The sequence below is a fragment of the Sinocyclocheilus rhinocerous genome, unplaced genomic scaffold (genome assembly GCF_001515625.1).
Source record: "Sinocyclocheilus rhinocerous isolate Xijiao unplaced genomic scaffold, SAMN03320098_v1.1 scaffold3807, whole genome shotgun sequence".
NCBI classification, from domain to species: domain Eukaryota; kingdom Metazoa; phylum Chordata; class Actinopteri; order Cypriniformes; family Cyprinidae; genus Sinocyclocheilus; species Sinocyclocheilus rhinocerous.
The window spans coordinates 363,991-387,238 of NW_015660506.1; the positions used below are offsets into that span (position 1 = coordinate 363,991).

General features: G+C 36.6%; 1 protein-coding gene across 1 annotated transcript; it reads right to left on the bottom strand.

The window, feature by feature from the left end:
- Nucleotides 1-184: 184 nt before the first annotated feature.
- Nucleotides 185-22,357, bottom strand: LOC107725252 (glycophorin-C-like). Its single transcript, XM_016534447.1, has 4 exons — nt 22,192-22,357; nt 19,039-19,194; nt 3,674-3,703; nt 185-1,351 (listed from the first exon to the last, which is right to left on the bottom strand). Exons 2-4 carry the CDS (start codon nt 19,121-19,123, stop codon nt 1,155-1,157), a joined length of 312 nt encoding a protein of 103 aa, XP_016389933.1. The 5' UTR covers nt 19,124-19,194; nt 22,192-22,357; the 3' UTR covers nt 185-1,154.
- Between the last annotated feature and the right edge of the window lie 891 nt (nt 22,358-23,248).

The window sequence follows — 23,248 nt, forward strand, 5'->3', positions numbered from 1 at the left end:
ATTTAGAATTACCACAGTATAAAAACAGAACAATGCACATGGTTAACACCTACAATCTCAAAAATAAAGGCACAAAAGCCGTCACTGGGGTGGTACCCCTTCAAAAGGTACTAATATGTGCCTTTAAGCTATTAATATGCACCCTTTAGGTATAAGGTGTACCTTTTAAAAAGGTACCACCCCAGGGACAGCTTTTTTACCTTTTTTTCTGAGAGTGTATGTAAATAATAAGGATAAGACATATTTCTGCCTCTAATAACCCAATGGCTTTTCTCCCACTGTTTTTCCTATTGGATTATTTCCCTTCCTGTTTCAATATGTGAATGTTCTTGCTGAATGAGTTATATGTTCTAGTGCAAGAAAGATGGAGTGCAATTTTTTAGACAGTCTCAGTAACTATTTAAAATACATGGCGCATTAAAAATGTGACACTGAGTACTGAACTCCTGTAAAACCAGTCAGGAAGAAAATAGTGTACATGTTTATTACGATCATTACGGTAATTTTCAGGCAGAGCAAAAAGATGCTTTTGAGGTGTTTTACATTGAGTTGATCAGCGAGTCTTTAGCAAGAACTGCATTCAGACAAAACCAGAGCTATTTTATCTTTAAAAAATAAGATGCTCTTAAGAAAATGAACAAACTTCTTCGAATTTAACTTCTTTCTTAAGAAAGAAGAATCTGATTCCTGATTCTTATGTCATATACAGTATACAGAATATAGATATGAGACCAATTAATTTCACATTCTTGTTTTTGTTTTACAGTGTTCTTTAAATTGTATATTTAAATGTCCTGAAATATCACCTGTCATTCACATTCATATCCTGTCTAATAAGATCAAAGACTTTCCTTCCCTTCAACTGAATATCATCTCATTCTCCTGAGCTGATGTTTGTTCAGACACTCAGCTTTACAAGGAGTGCAGCATATTCTTTCATGTATACTCAATTTTATCTCTTTTTTCAGGAACAAATAAATATAAACGATCTCAGATATTAAAATATAGAGGAATTTCTGAATACTCTTCTTGTTAGTTTCTGTTTGCGGGGAGCTCAGTCAGTTACTTCACTGCTCCAGCAAACAGGATTGAGGCATCATGTGAGCCTGTAGGAGTTTATTATATGACGTGTATAAAGGGCCAGCTATTGTGTCTCATATGAAATACTCTTTCTTGCTCTCGTCCATGGCGTCCTGCAGGGCAGGGTCTCCACGCAGAGCAGCGTCTGCTGTCTCTGCGAACTCTGTGCCCTTGGCTTCATTGGTATGATATGTGCCCTTGTGCTTGTACATGTATCGCAGAATGACGGCCAGGAGGAGGAGCAGGACCAGAACCACCACAGCAATGACAACTGGAACACACAGACACAGAGAAAGAGAGGTTATAATAGAAGATAGCCTGTGGGATGCAGCTATTAGGTGAGACTGAGTGTCCTGAAATAAACAGACTACACTGTTTTGAGTTCAATGGAGCATTACTGGCTGTATGGGTTTTTGTCAGTGGTTGATACAGATAAGGGTTTTAAAATGGATTTTGCTGGGTTTGTTAGCACAAAAAATGTTCCCATTATAAAATTAAAGATAAAAAAAAAAAAGATTGTTTTGTATTAGTCAACAACATGCCACAAAAGTTGTTGATTGAGCTTAACTTGTACTAAATCTGGAACATATTTCTGATTCAAAAGATGATGCCGATACCAATATCTGAAGGTGGTTGATGGTCATAATAATTATTATATAATACAAATTCATGATTGTATTTTTTCAGCAAATAAGATGTTCACATTTTACATAAAATGTACAAAAAATTTTGAAATAATTTAAATTGTTTTTTATTAGTTCGCTAAAACCATAAAAAAAGAAAAAAAAAGGAAAAAAAACTTAAATGTTCAAATAACTATAACTAAAACTGAAATAAAATGAATAAAAAAAACCTATATAGACATGTTAAAAAAAACAAACAACAAAATTACTAAAACTTTAAAGGGGTCATATGATGCAATTAAAATTTTTCCTTTCTCTTTGGAGTGTTACAAGCTCTCGCACAGTATGGTAGGGGCATAACATTTCCGTGACACGCTTGAGGAATTCGGCCAATCACAACGCACTGGATAGCTGGCCAATCAGAGCACACCTCGCTTTTTAGACCGATGAGCTTTGTAAAAATCGACGCGTTTCAGAAAGGCGGGGCATAGAAAGGCGGGGCATAGAGGAGAAACAATAATGTACAGTATGTGGAAAATAAGGTTTTTTGGACCTTAAACCGCATAAACACATTGCATTACACCAAATACACCAAATAATGTTCTTTTTAGCAACGTCATATGACCTCTTTAACAAATAGAAAATATAAAAAAATAAAAGTAATTCAAACAAAGTCAAAATATTAATAAAACCTAATGGGATAGAAAAAGGCCACTTCTGTTTATCAGTCGCTGCATTTGACCGGTTAGCCAATTATGTTAAAATATTCAAATATTTGCGGATTAATTAGTCTATGCCTTGGTCTATAACTACTTGTCGTAGTTTTATTCTCGACCCAACTTATCTTTAGCTATATTCAAGTGGGAATTTAACAGAAAACCATGTTTAACATCTATATGAAAGCAAGAGGACAGGGAGATGCGATAACAGAATGTTAGATTCAGGTGTAAATTTAGCTAATGAAAATAGAGACAGACTTAACCACTGAAAGTTAATCTTCAGAGTGACCTGTCTGTAGAGAACTACAGTATATCACACTAACAAACTAATATGCTCAATGAAATACACAAAATTTCTCCTGATATGCCAGACCAGTTGCCTGAAAACGGTTTTGAGGGCATGTGTCATTCGAACCCTGCTGAAGTTTACTGATTCCAGTTACTTCAGTGCATGAGAACAAACCCACACACTGATTATTCATGTGTAAATGAGCTAAAGTGAGACCACTGTGGTACTGGTACTTTTTTTTTTTTTTTTTTGCTCAGCCAGAGATCTTCTGAGGCCAGGAAACATCTTGTGCACAAATTACCTCTCATTTGTACAGAAATCTTTTAAGCCTATCTGACCATCATCAAAGTGCTAACTACACACTCTGGAGGCAAAAAGCATCTTTCACCACTGACAGACATGCACTTTGAATAAGTAACATTTTGTACAAGTAACATATTGCTAATATGTCATTATCTTATAGAAGATATTTTACCAGTGCCCAGTTTTGTTCCGGAAAGCTCTTGAAAGTGTCAAATGGACTGGATATTTGGAAATGAAAATGGATATATTCCTCTGCCTGATGCCTTTATATCACTGTTTAGAATAGCTGTTAGTGAAAGGTTTTGGCCTGTCCGTGTTCCTGTTTTGCCATCTATAACATAATTTTTCTCTGCCTCCAGAGTAATTAGTCACATGACATTTACAGGTCAGGTGACTGGCTCAAAAACAGCTGTGCCTAGACCTAAACGCCCATCGTAAGCTTAAGTAGATCACAGAAATCATTGACACCAATGGTCTCTACGATCTACCTAGGCTTTACAATGCTCTCGGGAAATGCAGCCTTGACAACAGTAATTTTTAAAGGGTCAAATTAGGTAGAAATATTGACTTGGGTCAAAAGATGCACAGTTTTACATTTGTAGCTGAGATTAAGGCATGATAGATACAGTATGTGAAAGTCTGTGAGCTGTTGCACTTACCTCCAACTATGGCTTCAAAGTATGGTCCCTCTAAAGACAAGAAGAAAATATTTTGATGAAGGAAAATTGGTTATAGTGTATGACAAGCTAATTTTTTAAAATAAGAATGGTCATATCACATATCATTTTGTCCTTTTTGTAATATAGTGCCAGTTCTAGTAGTGTTGCTATTAGCCTCTGCTGATTTTAAGCATAATGTCTTACATACATGTCATACATTTGATCAAAGTTACCTCAGTTCGATCTCTTCTAAATGGCTAGAGTTCTGAAACTTTTTGAAGATAAGTGTTTTTTTAGCAGTGCTGCAGTGCAGCCATGCAACTCTACAAGATCCTTCCCGCCTCACTGATCCCTCACAAAACACGTACTGTTGACTTTCTTCCTGTGTTATAACAACACACGTGAATCTTTCATGATGCTTTGTTTTTATAGACAGCTGTCTCCCCCGTTGAATTACAGCAAGACTCGTTCTCTCCATCACCATGGGAACAAAAAGCTCGTTAAAGAAAATGATTGAAGATAATCATGAATTATTGCAAAGGCAACATCTGCTGCCTTGACTTGACTTTCACTGAAGGACAGTCAAATCAAACATGTTGCTTTCAAAATGGAGATGAATCTAGTGAGACCCCAAAACTATTTTTAAACAGAAAGGATGATGCAGGTTTGACCAAGCAGATGCCCCAAAACATGAACAATTAAGCTCCCTCATTAGAGTCTAATAACCTGTTACATTGTGATTAAAACCTCATTGTGATATGGTGTTTACAGCGTGATTATATTTGGAGTAATTAAGGAGACACGGAACAGTCACATTTGGGTAATGTGAAGGGCATGAAGGTGTGTTTGCAGATATAACATCCGCTCATGTGATCTTTAATGTCTCCTTATGAGTTCAATGATTAGTTGTCCTTTAGAAAAGGTACTGTATAGTGATATGAAAAAAAAAAAAAAAGACCACAAAAAACAGAGGCTCTCAGCGAGTGCATTATTTATAAATCAATCAAGTGCTTCCAGCTCCACCAAGGATTTTTCTCCACAGCATCTTTTCTCATAACTTCATTAAAACTAGGAAGACTCTGGATGAAATATCTCTCTCTAATAGGGTCTGATTTGTTTCACAAAGTACCACACACTTCTACTGGGAGTTGTCATCATTATAGTACCCAAATATGTGACCTGCTGACCTCAAAACTGTCCATAATACCTCTCTTAGATTCCTCTAAGCAGTTAATGTCTCTTAAGAGCAGCGATCTAACATAGCAAATACAACTTTTGTACATCTTTGAATCTTCTGGAAAACTGATTCCTGAAAATATTGGAAGGCATATTTATTTAAATAGTTGGAGAACAGTGCTGTACACTCTTTCAGAAAATACAGACAGACGCCTTTTCAGTACAATTATTAAAGTCGGAATGACATGAAAATTTACATTTTCTAAATGCATGCTTTTAATCTTATTATGAATTATTCATCCATGCATACATATCACAATTTACTGTTTTTGAACTTGTCTTTTTTTTATATATATATATATATAATAACTTAATCTTCTGGTGAAAGGATAGAGACTTCCCTCTGGTGACGTATACTAGAAATCCCACTGCTTTCTTACAATGGACTGCAAGCTCACATTCAGATCTGCCTCCATCCAATCAACAACGAAGAGCAAGTCTCTGTCATACACTTATTTTTATTTTTCAAAAATCCATTTCACTGTGATGTACTTCGCAACACGGAAAAAAGATATGTCGCTACTTCCATTACATCACAACTTTAAATGTGCACTCATTTTTGCTCATTAAAAGTTTTACAATTAAACGCAATAACAGTATTTTTTTTATATATGTTTAAAATCATATACACTAACATGAGTTGTATGAGCAACTGAATACAAGTTGTTTTTGTATATGGAACAGTGATGTGACTGAGGTCACGTGACCAGCTAAATACTATTAGTTTTCTTAGTATTCCCCTGTTATTGGACACTTTCCTTATGTCATAAATTAATCACAGGTGACTGCAAATTTCTACATTAACATTGGTAATTGAAAACCTTTGCTTCTGTAATGCACATCACTAGACCAAGGACCAGCAAGATGAACAAAAAAAAAGACCTATAGCGCACCTTTAAGAATGCTAACATGTGCTTTAGCTGTTGGGAAAGTTGGAAAAGTTGAAACATTCAAAAGGGGCATGAAGGACACTGTTGTTTTTATATCTCACAGGTCACGTTTTCGTTTCCATTAAATGAATAGAGAGGCAAACTGTTGAAATCTATTTAGGACTTAAATCTGAAGTGTGGAATTTCTGCACCACTGGCTTCACCGAACCGAATTGCAAAAATAATGGTCACTTTTCAAACAATCTTGCCACAAACTCTCCACTGGCTGAGCCAATACTGAGACATATTGGATATATTGGATGCTGAAACAAACGGAGCAATGTTTTAATAGCACCACTAAACAAATGGCTTACTCTTACTCTTAAATTAAGATAGTAGATTTTTTATTATACTCTTCAGCTTTAAATCTATGACACATGAAATTTTATGTGTGGCACAGGGAGACCCGGAATTTCAGGCTAAAATATATAATGGATATAGTTCTCATTTTACAGCAGAAATTCTCAGTATAGTGGATGTTAAGCCCAATATAAAAGATCTTTCTAGTCACACTCAGCCTAGAGCCACAGCACCCCAGGACGGATTAAATCTCTGCTAAATTTGCCATGCAAACACGAGGGAGCCTGTCTGGCCTGGAGGCGTCCCCTCGTTAGCCTCGTTAGTGAAATCCGCCAGCCGCTGTGACATGGAGGAGGACATCTGTACTGCGTGGCCAGATCTGAAGAACAGCTTCTTCTTTTTTTTCACAGCCTGCCATGAAAGCCGACGGGTTGGACCTGAAAGATGATGAGGGCCAAAGGCATTCCACCCTCTCTCTCACTTCTGCCACACAGACCCAGGGCAGAGCAGACCCAGCAGCAAGACATTTGCTTTCATCACCTTCCCAGAAGTGGAGCTAATCTTGCCCAAAGCTGGCTTTTGAAGCGCACTGGTAATTGTCTCCCGATAGGATGGGCAGCAAAACCAGGAGCCAGAATGAATTCCAGTCCCTTCAGTTCTTGGGTGGGAAACGCATTAAGCTGATAATTTTCCAGCTTGAATTAATGCAAAATTGTCATTGTTGCTCTGCCCAGTGCCCAAACTGTAAATCTGTCCAAATTTCCGCAAATTGGAGAACTACCAAAGCAATGGCATTTAGCTCTGATCTGAACATTTTATTCCTGGGGACAACCAATGATCTGGCTCTCATCCGTCACACATATTGGATAACTAGGTTAAAAGTAGTCCTAAATAGTCTACTTCTAGACATGTAATGTTTTATTCCCAAATAACTTTATCAGACTTTGAAGAAGACACCAAAACTACCGCTTCCTCTTGTAATCCAGAATCTATCAGTTTGCATGCTGATTCTGCCGCTCCCTTTAATTTCACTAAATGTGCCACAAAAGGCCCATCGCCTCCCTAGGCAGGCTCTATAGTACATTGTCAAAACCGCAGTAAGAGAGGTCCTTGTCTCATCTCTGAGGTGATGAAGAGTCAGGGCAGGCCTTCATGTTTCATGTAGAGAATTAACAGCTCTGATGTCTGTCAGGAAAGCACTCGACTGTGGCCAACTGCCTGTGCCAAACTAAGAGTGAAAACAGTCACTAAATGCCTCGCTAAACTCGCTTTTAGACACTCCTTTCCTCTCACTCTCTTTGTCTCTCTCTCTCTCACTTCTCAGATGATTGGCTGTGGTTTATTATTCATCATTCTTCATCCTTTTAAAAGAGCAGCTTAAAAACGGACAGACGCAGGTCCACTTGAAAACTGGAAGTCCATCTCACTCACACTGTAAAAAATTATATGATGAAAAAGCCATGACAACTTATGTTTTTAAGTTACTTTAACTCATAAAAATAATTTAAGCAATTTCAACTTTATTTTATAAGTTATACTAGATTCAACTTGATTTTTTAAGTCTGTTTAATGATGCTGAAATTCAAAGAGCCAATTTAGTTCAGTGAACTTAACATTTTAAGTTGTAGCTTATTGGCACTAACCGGCCAAATCTCTGAACATGGATTCATGCGCAGGAGTCAAATTTGTACATGAATTTAATATAAATATTATTCAAAGCTTGTTCATGCTACAGTGTTAACTCTAGTGTGAACACAACATACATGCGTCATGATGCTCTTATGAGCGTGTGTGGCAGATCAATATTTTTAGAAAATAAAGCAGTAAAATTAGTTTTTTGCACAAACTAAAGCACGTGCATTGCTTCATAAAATTGAGGTTAAACCACAGGAGTCACATGGATTACTTTAATGATGTCTTTCTACCATTCTGGACCTTGAATGTTTTAGTTGCGTTGCTGCCTATGGGGGAACAGAAAGCTCTCGAATTTCATCAAAAATATCCTCATTTGTGTTCTGAAGATGAACAAAGGTCTTATGGGTTTGAAATTATATGAGGGTGAGTAATTGATGACAGAATTTTCATTTTTGGTTGAACAAACCCTGTATAACATTGTATGTGTATTTACACAGTTTTTGTTTTGTCTGTTGCCACCTCATCATACACACAAGAAGGGCATGCAAGCTGGCCTCCTAATACAAAGACTACGATGGTGCACTGCAGGACACCTTTCTCCTTTTAAATGTTCAAGAAAAAAAAGGACTGTAATGGACATGTATGTGTGGTTTTTTTTCAAGCTTTTCTCAGTGGTTTTTTCCCGTGAGGTATGAGTGTATTTTCAGCTTTGCATGACAATTTCTTGGCATTTTTTTGCTACTTTTGTGCCCTTGTTGTATACATTGGGTACGGAAAGTATTCAGACCCCCTTAAATTTTTCACTCTTTGTTATAAACTTAAAATTTTAAGGCAGCCACAAAACTTACGTTTTTAAGTGGAAAGGGGTGAACATTTTTTACAGTGCAGGCAATCTCTCAAATATATATATATGGCCCTTAAAATTCTGACAGAGATATTAAAATATATCACAGAGATATCTGTTTTCAGTAAAAATCAACCTATGAATGGCTCTCTTATAGTTGCCACTATGACAGTAAAATCTATTTTAAAATTGAACAAATTACACATTTTAGCTTTAAACCAGCTGGTTGTAAAATGTAAGCCCCCAAATCCTACTATGTGAAGAAGCATTAAAAGCTAAGCAGCTTCCCCTTAAATAGCCCATTGCCAGTGAGGACATTGACAATAGATGATAACCTGAGGGAGCTACAGAGAAGCCTCAGCCTATAATGAACCTCTAACAAACCATACAAACGCTCAGTCCTAGTTAATCAACATATTTTAATTAGATACATTTTTCTGTGGTGCAGCAGTCCCAGTGAGGAACAATAAGGCCACCACATAGTTGAAAGTTTATGACGTATCCTGCAAAAATTCCTAATGGATTTCACACTGTTTTACATATTTTCTGCTCCTCAGAGGTGCAAGATCATATCAGAAAATTGATGATGAGGAAGCTTGTGTCAAGGCCAAATGATGTTCATCAGCCTTCCCAAGTGAAGAAGAATCATCCTATTGAACCAGAAATCTCTAAATTACAATGTTTTAAACCTTTAAGGTACGTCACATTAGCAAAATTTTGCAGGCAAAAAAGGTCTTTATCTATTGTCAATGTAGTGACGTATGAAGCACGGCTCACAGAAGGCACTTTAAACATAATACATTTGCTTGAGAAACAAAAGACACAAAATGGCATTAGAGAGATGTTGGCAGACAAAATATTTTGAATTTTTTTCTCACCTTATTACAAGTTTTTTGAGTTTTAAGAATAAATCTAAGGTTTACTCTAAAAACAAGCAAGTACGTTTTTCTTTTCAAATAAATGCATCTTATTTAAAAATGTTTTTAAATGAAAAGAAGAAAAATATTTATTTTCTTACCATTTATTCCATGGGTCACACTATACTAAGGTCCAATTCTCACTATTAACTAACTATTAACTAAAACTTCCCTTTATAAACTCCTAATGCTGCTTATTAATAGTTAGTAAGGTACAGTAGTTATTAAGTTTAGATATTGGCTAGGATTAAGGGATCTAAAATATGGTCATGCATAATAAGGCATTAATATGTGCTTTATAAGTACGAATAAACAGCCAATATGCTAGTAATCTAATAGTGACTAAACTAAAGTGTTACCATTCTATGTAAATCTTTACATTTATTTATTTTTTTATAAATTAGCAAACAAGCCCATGCTAATTAGGAGAAAGGCTACTTATACTGACAGTACTTCAGTTATGCAGTAATATTACACCTGATGTCTATGTAGTACACTAAATAATTTAATTTTGGGTTAGAAGTAAGTGAGTTATTCATTGAGTCAGTAGGCCACAGCTGAAGTAGCAGAAGAAGGTTAATCATATCAAGCTATTGCATTGATTTGCATCATGCAACACACATACAGCTCACTGAGCACAGACAGGAAAGCCACTAGGACAGCACAGGTGCAAGCATAGATTACACAAGAGCTCAATGGTGATTATAACCCTAAATTCATAACCGTACTGGGCTGAGATGGAGGAGACAGAATGAGGAAACCACATGCTAGTGTCTGTCCATTCCTAAAAGAAAAATGAGCTGAGAACAGAAGACAGGGAAGGAAAAGGGAGTAATGGATGTGACTAGTGGAGTGAGATTTCAGCATGACTTGGAGGAAGAGAGGGGGTGGGAAGCATGCTGAAAGCTCGTGCTTTTACATTGAGGAGGGGAGGGAGGGACAGATTTCTGTTATTGAGCTGGGCAGTCTCATAAGGGAACCGGCGCTGTAGAAATTTTTTATTTTTTTTAACCCTGAAACCTCACCCCTTAACCCTATTGCATAACCCCGTGTTCACACCAACAACAATAACTACAGTTTGTATAGAAAAGAATCACCCCCCCTTTAAAATAATCACACTTTGTTGCTCTGCAGCCTGAAATGAAGACGGACACTTTTTTGCTTTATTCAGCTGTATTTACTCAGTGCAACTTATAACATCCAAGTGAAAAGTGTAACACCAACATGTCAGAACTGACAGCTAGAAATGTCAGTTACAGTTTTTCATTTTGCTAGCATGTCTGTATTTTTACTCTGGTCATAACAGGTCATTTGGCTTTGTCAGTGTCTCAAAACTCTTGACCCTTAACCCTTACATAAGCTGGTGTGAATCGCCCTTGAGAAACCGCGTGCACATCAAAGTGCAAATCCAACCTATTCCTTTGAGCGGCGACACAATGAATCCGAATGGCCTCTGCTGCCTGGATGGCTTCATTCATCATCTGGATATGCCTCACAATGCCATGTGCCATAATCAAAGCAGCATAATTATTATTATGATATTCATTTCTATAGACGGCACTTGCCCTTGAGAAGGTCAGTCTATCATCTTTGGGGCTAGGACATCTAATCTTTGCGAGTGGCGAAAGTGTGAGAAATAGATTGAGAATCGCAGAAAAATATGTAAGAGAAGGAAATTGCAAGTGACCCCGAGGTCACTTGGCCACAGATACAGTTATTCAGTGGCCCAGAAATCAGATTGTGGCACTGAGGGGGAGGAAAAATCAAATTGAGAAAGAGGACTGGAGGCGACAGAGTGCACATCTATGAAGATAAGAGGAATGTGGAAATATCCACAGGGACCTAAACCTAAGTGTACAGAAAGGTTTTTAAAGTTTTCAGACTTTCCATTGCAAGTTTATAAGTACAGATATGACATTACAGTCTTCATCCGTCTGTCCTGCAGGTAAAGGATTAGCCGTTTCACACCACAAGCATCAGCAGAGAGCATATGTGACGCAGCAGCATAGCTGCAACAGCATAGCTTTTTGCCTTTCCTCATAATTGCAATAATGAAAAAAATTATCTGAAAAAAAAACAAAAACACATTAAAGCTGAAAGTATTATACATTTTCCCTTGTTCATGCACAGCTCACAGACAATCTGCATGACGTAATTTTCAGGTGATTTTCCAGTGATTTGAGCACTTAAAATCATAAATCTGTTAATTTCAAAACTTGTTACAATATTTGACTGAGATACAACTGCAAAAAAAATCTAAATATTGAGAAAAGCGCCTTTAAAGTTGTCCGAATGAAGTTCTTAGCAATGCATATTACTAATCAAAAATGAAGTTGATATATTTACGGTAGGAAATTTACAAAATATCTTCATAGAACATGACTTTTACTTAATATCCTAATGATTTTCGGCATAAAAGAAAAATCTATAATTTTGACCCATACAGTGTATTTTTGGCTATTGCTACAAATATACCCCAGCGACTTAAGATTGATTTTGTGGTCCAGGGTCACATTTGGGAACAAGATGGAGCAGAATGTGGAAAATGAAGTATACACAGGCTTAATTCTCTGCATTTTTGTTCAGATATAGATATATACTGTATATATATATATATATATTTTTTTTTTTTTCCCTTTCTGATGAGAAACAAAACAGTTTTATTAATTGAAAAAATAATGAAAAATATTAATGTTCTTTCAGTTTTCACTGGTCAGGTGAATTAACTTTTTGCAAGTAGATCTACACAGTTGTCATTTTATACATATTTATGTCATTTGTATACTTTCTGTGTAGCAATGTGTAGTAATATGAAAGGAAATATTTACCCAAATCCCTGTCATTTACTCAACTTCATGTTGCTCCAAACACAAAAGTAATTTCTTTCGTTTTGGGACGTACATGCAAGTGAACTGTTGAAAAAGAAAAGGGTAGGGTGTGGACTGCATCAGGTTGTTGATCGAATGGAGAAGACTGAAGATCCAGAAGGTCATGTTATGACATTTGATTAAGAATTACGAGGTAAAAAAATAAAAGGTTTAGGTTAAGTTAAGTTAAGGTTTAAGGTTAAGTTTTATTAGGCTTATGGTTTGAGGGATGTTAAAAATGTGGCCAAATTGCCTTGTCTGGCTGCTCATGACACCTAGGCTATAGCCTATCCTCCCAAAAAATTTCTGTCAGTTACAACACATCTTGACAATTTTTTTGTCAAACTTAATACGTATTAATGGATGACCATATATGTCATTGCGTCTACCCCCAATACAATCTGTAAACAGTAACCGTAAGTCTATTACAGGCCCAGACTGGCCATCGGGAGAATTCCCGGTGGCTGATTTAGCCCGCGGCCCGGTTTTTTTTTTTTTTTTTTTTTTTTTTTTTTTTTTTTTTTTTTTTTTTTTTTTTTTTTTTTTTTTTATTTTCTGGTATAATATATCATAAATCGGTTAGTCTTGACTGGCAGCGCTGCGCTATATGAATCAGCTCACGTGCGTTCCGCGCTTCCGTCAAACGATTCCGAGCAGAACAGATGCGTGGGACTCGATGAAAGAGAGAAAGCAGCCAGAAGAAGCAGTGAATTGTAGCTACATCACTGACCTGTTCAGGGCTTCAAGTGCAGGTCAGTTTCATCTGTAAATACGCTAGATAGTTTTGTCTTTATTAACCTAGTTGAGTATTAAACTGCTAGTATCTGTTAGGCTATCAGTAGCACCCCATTATTATCATCATTCAGAATAGTAGCCTACTGTGCTAAAGGACATCAATATCGATTGTAAAGTTACATAAAAAAAATTAGCAGAGACAGATATTCACATGAATTTATTGTACAGGGAGGGAGGGAGCTAGAGACAGCAACACAAAAATAATATTAGTCACGGCCTAATAATTCAATAGTGTGTTCAGTATTAGAATTTTTCAACAAATATATTGTACAAAGCACTTTAGAAATCGTGTTCTAATACACTACCAGTTGTAACGAATTAGTCCACTGAAGGCGAGTTGAAGTGAGAACACCAAGTGCAGTTTATTTACAGAGTGATCCAAACATCCAAACAATATCCAAACAAGATACACAGACTTGACGAGGCATGAACAGACTTGACCTGACATGAACAGACTTGACGTGGCATGAACAGACTAGACCCACCGACAGCAGGTTACAACATCAATACACGACAGATACCAAGATCAAAAGAGATCTCAATGTGAACTCAAACGTTTCTCATCAACTTTGAATACACTTCCGTTTTACAGCTCTGTATTCTTATGGCTTATAGCTCTTACTTATTGACTAATTTGGGTCTGTTTTTTTCCCTGCAGGAAGTTTAAGAGAAACATAGTCTGAGAGTCAAAGGTAATCCTTAAATGAAATTCCAGAGCAGAAATTAAAATTTAGGAATTTGAATTTCATTTAAATTCCAGAGCTTAAATGAAAAACCCAAGTGCAGTTTATTTACAGTGATCCAAACATCCAAACATAATCCAAACAAGATACACAGACTTGACGAGGCATGAACAGACTTGACCTGACATGAACAGACTTGACGTGGCATGAACAGACTAGACCCACCGACAGCAGGTTACAACATCAATACACGACGAAGACTATGGGAACATGATGGCTACTTATAGCAAACAAGTGTCACATGACATGAACAAGCCAATGGGAAACAAGACACATGACTAAGACAACCAATCAGAACATGACACAATGAACAAGAGAACCAATGGCATGAATACATGAGGGCAAGGGAAGCATGACACTCCTCCACATAGTCCTCAATAGGCCTGTCACCTTGACGAAGGCAGAGGAGGCGTGAAACTGCTGGGTTCATTATTGGGTGGTCGTGTATTCTGTAACGAATTAGTCCACTGAAGGCGAGTTGAAGTGAGAACCCAAGTGCAGTTTATTTACAGAGTGATCCAAACAATATCCAAACAAGATACACAGACTTGACTTGACGAGGCATGAACAGACTTGACGTGGCATGAACAGACTAGACGTGGCATGAACAGACTAGACTCACCTACAGCAGGTTACATCAATACACGACGAAGACTATGGGAACATGATGGCTACTTATAGCAAACAAGAAGGGTCACATGACATGAACAAACCAATGGGAAACAAGACACATGCCTAAGACAACCAATCAGAACATGACACAATGAACAAGAGAACCAATGGCAAGAATACAAGAGGGCAAGGGAAGCATGACACAAACAGGGACCAAACTACAAAATAAAAGACATGAAAACATGAACAAGAAACACAACCCAAAACACCACATTACACCAGTCAAAAGGTTTTGATCAGTATGTTTTTAAAAGAAGTCTCTTCTGCTCACCACGCCTGCATTTATTTGATCCAAAATACAGCAAAAATAGCAATATTGTGAAATATTTTATTTATAGAGACTGATTTCTATTTGAATATATTTTAAAATTATAAAAAATATTTTTTATAAACAAAAAAAAAAATATATATATTTTTGTGATTTCAAAGCTGAATTTTCAGCATCATTACGCCAGTCTTCAGTGTCACACGATCCTTCAGAAATCATTCTAACGTAAAGGCTATATACAGAAAAAAAGGGGCCAAAATCACACCTTTTGGGGTACAACAGCTTGTCACTGGAGCAGTACTCTTAAAAAGACATATTTGTTCATTTTTTACCCCTAATAGGTATGCCTACTCCCTGGTCTATTATCAGCTTACTAACTTCATTTTGCCACTGCTCTGAGGCTCATCATGACCACAGCGCTGAGTTCAAGCTCACTTGTTTGTGGGGCTAGTCATGAGATTCTGAATATGGTACACACTCACACACTCCCTCTCACATAAACACACACACACTCAGTCAGTCCTGTGGGAGTCTCAGTTAAAGAGCTCTTCACAATTCCCCTCTGTCTGCTTTTCTGCAACTGATTTCCTCAAACAATCTGGTGTTTCTCTCCATCTCTCTTTCCTTCATGGCCTGAGGTCACATCAGCCTGGGATTTGAGGCTCAAGTGGTAACCGTTCCTATCTCACCCAACCATATGTCACGCATCTCACCTCGAAAGAATACCTCTCCCTCTCTTCTCTCCACCACACTCTCAGATTCCCTCATTCAAGCTGAGAGTCAGTGATTCTCTGAGAGAAAGGGCCTTTTCAATGAGTTTACTAATGGGCATGTGCTCTCATAAGCCAGTCAAGTGACTGCAGGCCCACTGAGGTTGATTATAGACAGCTGGTTGAGAACAGTGCCTGTTTCCGTCAGTAATAATATAAAGGGCCTGCTGCTGATTTTCCAACATTCCGGTGGACAGACATACACATCACATACAGGAAACTGATAAATATTGCAGCAAAGATACAAATTCTTAAGCTAGATTTCATTCTTAATACTGATCAGTGTCTAATGCTGTCATGCTCATTCAAAAGACTCATAGTAACTGAAGAAAGCAGCTTAATGAACTTACTGAATTGTGTCAGTGTTTTACTTAAAGAAAATAAAATATTTTAGCTGAAAAACTTTTACATTGTTTCACAAATGAGTCCAAATTTGTTTATTCAAAGAGTAAATGGTATTAGATGGCGTTTATCAATTTTCATTTAGAATACAAAGAACCTTGTAGCCAATAAATTTGTTTTGTTTTGGTCTTAGAGATTTCATATTTCAGTATTTTTTAATCAGTATTTTTTGTTTTGTTAATGCGGAGTATAGAAATAGATAATTTCTGTAATAATAATAATGATAATGTAAAAAGTTGAACAAAATAAATTTTTAAACAGTTGCAAAGTTCCAAAGGTCATAAAAATCATAAAATCAATAACTAAAATCATCATTATTAAACATAAAATAAGTATTAAATATTACTGAATTACTGTTTTTATCCTTATTATTATTAAATGTTTGTAAAACATAACCATCCTTGTACCTGACAATGTAAGATAAAACACAGTCAATGACAATTTCAGTAACCTCTGCTGGTCCATTACAGCTACAAACACAGATGTGCAGACTGCCCTTCATTTAAAAGTTCCCAATTAAAAACAATGTCATGGCGTAAGTGTCAATGCAAGGTGAATGCACATGCAGCTGTTGTACTGCGGCGGGATACAGACCAACAAGCGTTTTGTTTGCTATATTTTCCATAACATACTGGGGGACTTGGATGTGAGGGCTTTCAGAACAGAAGATAAATCAACATTTTGGCTTGCTGATTTGTTGCTCTGAGGAGCACACACACACACACACACACACTGTCCTGTAGCTGGAAAACATCTACAACCCCTCTGGTTCCAACTTTGTTTCATCTTCCACCAAGAACAAAGCTAAGTCTTATCCTATTTCCCTTATTTGTTCTCTCTCTTCTCTTGGCTTTGTTTCTACCTCCAATGTTTGAGCCATCTTCTTACCTGTTTGAGATCTATTTAATCTCTACTTCAAAATGTAAAAAAAAAAAAAAAAAAGTAAAAACTTAACCGGTCACATCAGCAAGCCATCAATTAGCATTAAGATTATTTTACCTTCATCCGTCTTCACAGACTCCGCTTATGCCCCCTTTTGAATGTTTATTTAAACTCACCACAATGCCAACACACAACAGGTGATGAGTCTGACCTGCTGGCTCCTTTGAAAACTGATTCGAAGACTGTGATCTAAAATACAACCTTGAAACTTGTCCCCGATCTGTGCCATGACTTCATCACAATGCACACAGAATCTTAAAAAAAAAAAAAGAAAACAGAAAAGTAGGGGGAGCACGATCAGATAATCAACCAACTTGGCACAGGTGTAACTCGTTTAGCTAACCATCCTAACTAGCACAAAATGTGTGTATATATATATATATATATATGCAGCCTACCTACCTCTGTCCTACGGCAGTTTTCCGGCATCCCTCCTCCACCCAAACTCCTCACTCCTAATCTATTTTCATCCCATATTAGGGATAGGGGGAGTTCTCTGGGTTCGGGCTATATTCCGGGCTCGGAGCCCTCCCCCAGGACAGCACGCGAAAATATGCTTACTATTTGCTATCAGATTAGATGTAAGGGTGAACTCGTGAAATGGTTTTAACAGGGAATAAACAGGCATAATTACACAACCATAATGTAATTATGTTTTGGCGCAAAACTTTTCCTGTCTTTTAACTTTAACAAAATTAAAATTTTGGACCTTGTTCAGAACATTATGCATATGGATTATGATATATGATGCCCTTTTCAATTGCTTTTTGCAAGTTTTATCTCATCCCTTTTTTAGCATCAAGTATTTCTAATCTAGACACACCTCCTTTCTATGTAAATAAACCTCATTACAGTTACACCTCATTCACAAAACTTGTCAGATCATAGTAGTCTGCTGCAACCCCAACAACTCAGAACTGGCCTGTAATGCACAGTCATGCACAGTCAACTCAACACTCATCTTTTTTTGGTTGTGTTTTCATTGCTTTTCTGATTTGCATAATTCTCTCCAGTGCTAAAACAAAGTAAACAACATGTGTAAACGAAGGACGCTATCAGCTGGTACAATTCATTCATGGCAAATTATTCGCAAAGTGTACTAATACTGATTTCTGTTGATTATCAATAGCCTTGCTGTCTTTTGACTCTTATGTGCTTGTTATGCTGTCGGCAATGTTTTCACAGCTGGTTATTCCAGATCTAGTAAAACATATTGCATATCTCACATTCAGAGTTGTACCACACCGCCATCACCTACTGTCAAACAAATCTCTGGTATGGCAGCACTTAGAAATCAACACATCACAGCAGTTTTGGGAACAACCAAAGGTCCACAAAATGGTTTGATGTTTCAGTTGTTTCACTATACCTTCTTGTGATACCGCACATACTATTGATATTCACATAGTGAACATGACAGACAGGAGTACATAACAGAGTTAGTTTTTATTAATATACTGTTCAAATGTTTTACTTTTAATTTATTTTTTTCTCTCTATCTCTCTTTTTAAAGTATTAATACATACTTTCATTCAGCAATGCATTAAATTGTGACAGTAAAGACAGAAAGATTTCCATTTCTTTCAAACTTTCTATACAGAATCTTTTTAAAAAATGTATCACGGTTTCCACAAAAATATTAATCAGCACAACTGTTTTCAACACTGATAATAAAGAAATGTTTCTTGAGCACCAAATCTGCATATTAGAATGATTTCCAAAGGACCACGTGACAATGAAGTCTGGAATAATGAAAATTCAGCTTTATCATAACAGGAATAAATCATATATCATTCATACCTTACAAAACTATCACACACACAAATAAACCACACATCTGATGCCACACACATGCTTGCATGCCATTGCCAACACACACAAACCACACATGCTTATTTCTGTTCCACACGGTGTGAGAAATTCAGAGCAGTCTGCTCTTCTAAATGTCACCAATCCACATCCAAACACACCCATTTGATAACTTTCATGTCACAGCTTGCGCTGACACTCATTCAGTATAGTGCACAAAACTACAAAATACTTACGAATAGATATGGGTGATGTGTCAGATTTACTTTCAGTAGAGTCTACGCTAGGTGCTTGTGCTGTGGAGCTGGCCATTACAGACATGTGAAGCAATATATGCCGGTGAGATTGAGGGGGACAGCTGTGGGAGAGTGTTCTCAGGGATGATGAGATGTCTGTAGAAAAAGAGAGAGGGCAATTGCTTCACTCCAATGTGCTCTCAGGAAACAGAGTGAGGAAATAGCAGGAGAGTGTCTTTTATGGTCCAAGATAAAGCACATAACAGATTACATCATCCAAATCCAATGTGAATACTGAAAAATATTTGCACTTGGTTTTCTAATGTTAACCATTATTTACATAAGCTGCACTGCATGTTTAGATTATCATTAAGACATTAATTATCATGTTTATTTAGCAAGTTTTACTTTGACTGATACTGACAGTTGTAGGTGATTTCAGGTTAAATATCTCTATAATGTAAACAAAACCTGACTCCCAAACAGTGCTTTTCCTATTAGACCATATAAAGAGAATGTGACAAGATGCCACATCTCTAGCCAGCAATGTCGATCTGAGGCTTGTGTGGCTTTCTAGCTATTTTATAAATCTATGTTATGAAGTTCCTTCAAATTTCTGGAAAAAGCTCTGTTTTGTGACACAATGGGGTTGATAACTTCCTACTGGCTTTTGACTAGGTCAGAGGAGCATATTAAAATAATTGGAAGGGACAAATCAGAGGTGAATTTTAAAGTTGCAATTATTATTTTACATGTACATCACTGTAAATCAGTAAAGTTAATCTGTGCTTTTTAAAGTGGATGCATGAATCTACTATCTTTCAGATGTCATTGAGTCAATGGTGGATACCGGCTCACCACCCCCACAATATGTGCAGTCCACTTCTCTATTGCTTATTGGTTTTTATAACAGTTTGGGTCAGTAAGACTTTTTTCTTCTATTGAGCAAGGTTATAAATTGATAAAAAGGGACAGTAAATGCATTTATGATGTTGGAAACTATTTATATTTTAAATAAATGCTGTTATTTAAACATCTGTCATGCTGGTTTTGGGGTTTTGTTTCTTGTTTAGGTTTTCTTGTCTTTTATTTTGTATTCTCTCCACTGCCATCAGGTGACTATGTAATAATTTAAACAGGTCTGTTGATATAGCAACTGAAATATTCATAATTCAACTGAACTGAATTGAGAGCTTATGAATCAGAATGAAATCAAATTAGGAAGTCATTGCCTTTACCCAGTTGGTCAGCTCTAAACAATATGTTTAGGTGCTCTACTCAGCTGTATATCTGCTGTAGATGTTGATGTGTACACAATATAGTGCTGTGTGACACATTCAATTAAACTCCATTGGCCTTATTTAGCCTTTGTTGACTTTTCTGGCAGTTACTAAACAAAGGAAGAGGCCTTTTAAGACCCTGGGCCTTATCACTCGCTGTGAAACAAAGGAAACACTCACACTATTTCCTTCTCTCATCAGCACAGTGTCCACACCCTGTACTTCCTTCCTGAAATCCAGTGATGGATTTCTTTTATTTATATATATATCAAAAGTATCATACACTGACATTCCCATGTTTTTAGTTTGTAATATTTGCAGGACAAGAGGGCTAGAAACTTTTTGCAGTTTGGATGCTGTCATTTTTAAAAGATGGGTTTGACAAGGCCACTAATTTATAAACTTGTTTGACTTTGAAATTGTGTCAATGTTTATTCCTGCAGCTGAAGGAGGAGCTCTCATAAATGTTATATGTGATGATGGAAAACAAGTTCTCACTCTCACTCTCTAATTTAAGATCACTTTTATTTACTTCCCTCATCACGACTCAGTGCTAGAATTTAATTTTAGCTCTCTATTATTTAAAAACAGCACTGTTAATGTCAGCTGTGCTCAAATATAAGCTTTGTGTACCAGCATGACTGGCTTTTACTCTAATATTTACACTTGAAGCTTTTATACAAGCCTCAGGCAACAGGACATGCTAGTCCCTGCTTGAGTAGCAAAGCAATTTCAATCTAACAGTTTAAAGGTCATTTACTAATTTTTCAGTATCATGTCTCAGTCTCTATACTAAAATATGTATTGTCAGATTCAAACACAAATTCAAAAGAAAATGGTTTCTTATGATCTGCAGATTAGAGATAACTATCAATAGTGTCTACATATGAATGTCTTTACAAAACTAAGATATTGGACTGTATAGTGAGGAAAAAGCAGCCAACATGTGCCCAACGTACATGTGAAGGAGCCAAGACCATTTAAAAGCATCCCAGTTGGCACCTCATGAAATTGGTTAACAGAATGACCAGAGTGTGCAGAATCAAGGCAAAAGGTGGCAACTATGAAGAAGCTAATATATAAGAAAGTTTTGGGTAGTAATACAGAATGATTTGTACAAAAATAAAAGGGTTAAAAAAATAATGATTATATCATCTTTTATGTAATTCCAAGGACTTTCTTTCTTCTGAGCAACATAAAAGAAAAAAATCTGATGAATGTTTTTTTTTTTCCGTCCATACAACCAAAGCCAATGGTGTTTTCCAAAATATATTCCAGTGTTTTTATAAAAGAACGTTATACAGGTTTGGAATGACAGGAGGTTTAGTAAATGATGACATAATTTTAATTTTTGTGTGAACTACCCTATAAGATAAATATAATTCAAAGAGTTGTCAAGGAGTCTGCTATTAATGAATTAGGGAAAAAATATAATAAATATATAATATAAGTATAAGTGAAATATACTTCTCAGTGTGTTTTGAGTATAATGGAGTACGTGTGCAACTTAAATTAGCAGGGCAGATGCACTTACAACTCTTTGGGGTTATTTGCTGACCTGGCATGTTTCATCTCTGTCACTCAACACATTTAAACTACACACAACCCTCTGGAGGACCACACTCTCTTTTAGATACAAACGAAAGCCACAGTTGTAGATATAAAGTTAAAATGTATTCTGATGGGAGAAAGGTTGGGCAGATGTAAATAGTAGAAAACCTCTTGGACAGTTAAAGAATAGTACTTGTCACCATCTAAAAAAAATCTTTTAACAATAACGTACCATGCTTTATAACTTACATTTAAATCTACAAAGCAGCGCGATTTATGACAGCAAGCTTTATTTTAAATACAGAAGTCAAATCTAACTCACCAACTTTTCTTCAAAAGTTCTGCAACAAGTTCTTCCACAGCCTGCAAGCTGTTCTGCTGTCCTTTTTCTAGGAACAGAAATACTTCCTCTGCTCAGGCTGAGTTGTTCTTTCACTTTCTAACAGGATGGAAATATTATCATGAATCATATCAGAGGCCTGTTAAGTTTAAATGTATAGCACGTGAACTTCCCCTTTCAGCCCACTCCACCCTTAACATTCTGCTTTACTAATAGTTTGTTGTGTTCGACCAATGGCTGGGCAGACTCCTCCCCCTGAGTAAAGCACAACTACACAGACTCCTCCTCTGGAATAACACACAGATGTTGTCAGACTGAGCTCAGGGAAGGGGGAAGACAGCTTGGCTAAAGACAGACGCAGACAGCAATAGTTATGCAAGGGAAATGGTGCACTTGTGAAATATGCAGTTGTGAAATAGCTAATTCTGTTTATTAATATGTTAAACAAACTATTTGTATTAATAATAGCTTTTTTTTGTTATTAATATTTTCTGTGGGACTGTCAATTCATTAAAAAAATCTAACAAAATAATAATTATGTAAAATGCAATTAATGAATCATTATTTGCTGTGAAAAGCCCACATATTAAAGGGGTCATATGATGCGATTTAAATTTTTCCTTTCTCTTTGGAGTGTTACAAGCTCTTAAAGAAGCTCTTATCTGCATAAAGAAGATCTGTAAAGTTGCAAAGACTAAAGTCTCAAATCCAAAGAGATCTTCTTTATAAAAGTTAAGAGTCAGCCACACCTACCTAAAACGGCTCGTTCTAACACGCCCCCACATACCTACGTCACGATCTGGGAAGATTTGCATAACGCCGCCCAAATGTTCACGCAAAGAAAGAAGGCGTAACTTTTATTCTCGCTGTAGTTTTGTTGTTTCCGCCGCCATGTCGTAAAGACGCTGTGTGCTTCATTGTGAAAGCGAAACTACTTTGTTTAGTCTTCCAAAAGAGGATGATATCTGCTTCGTCATGCCTGGAGCTCATCCGTGCTGGTCGCTGAGGAAATACATCAACTTAGTGCTGTGGATCGCCG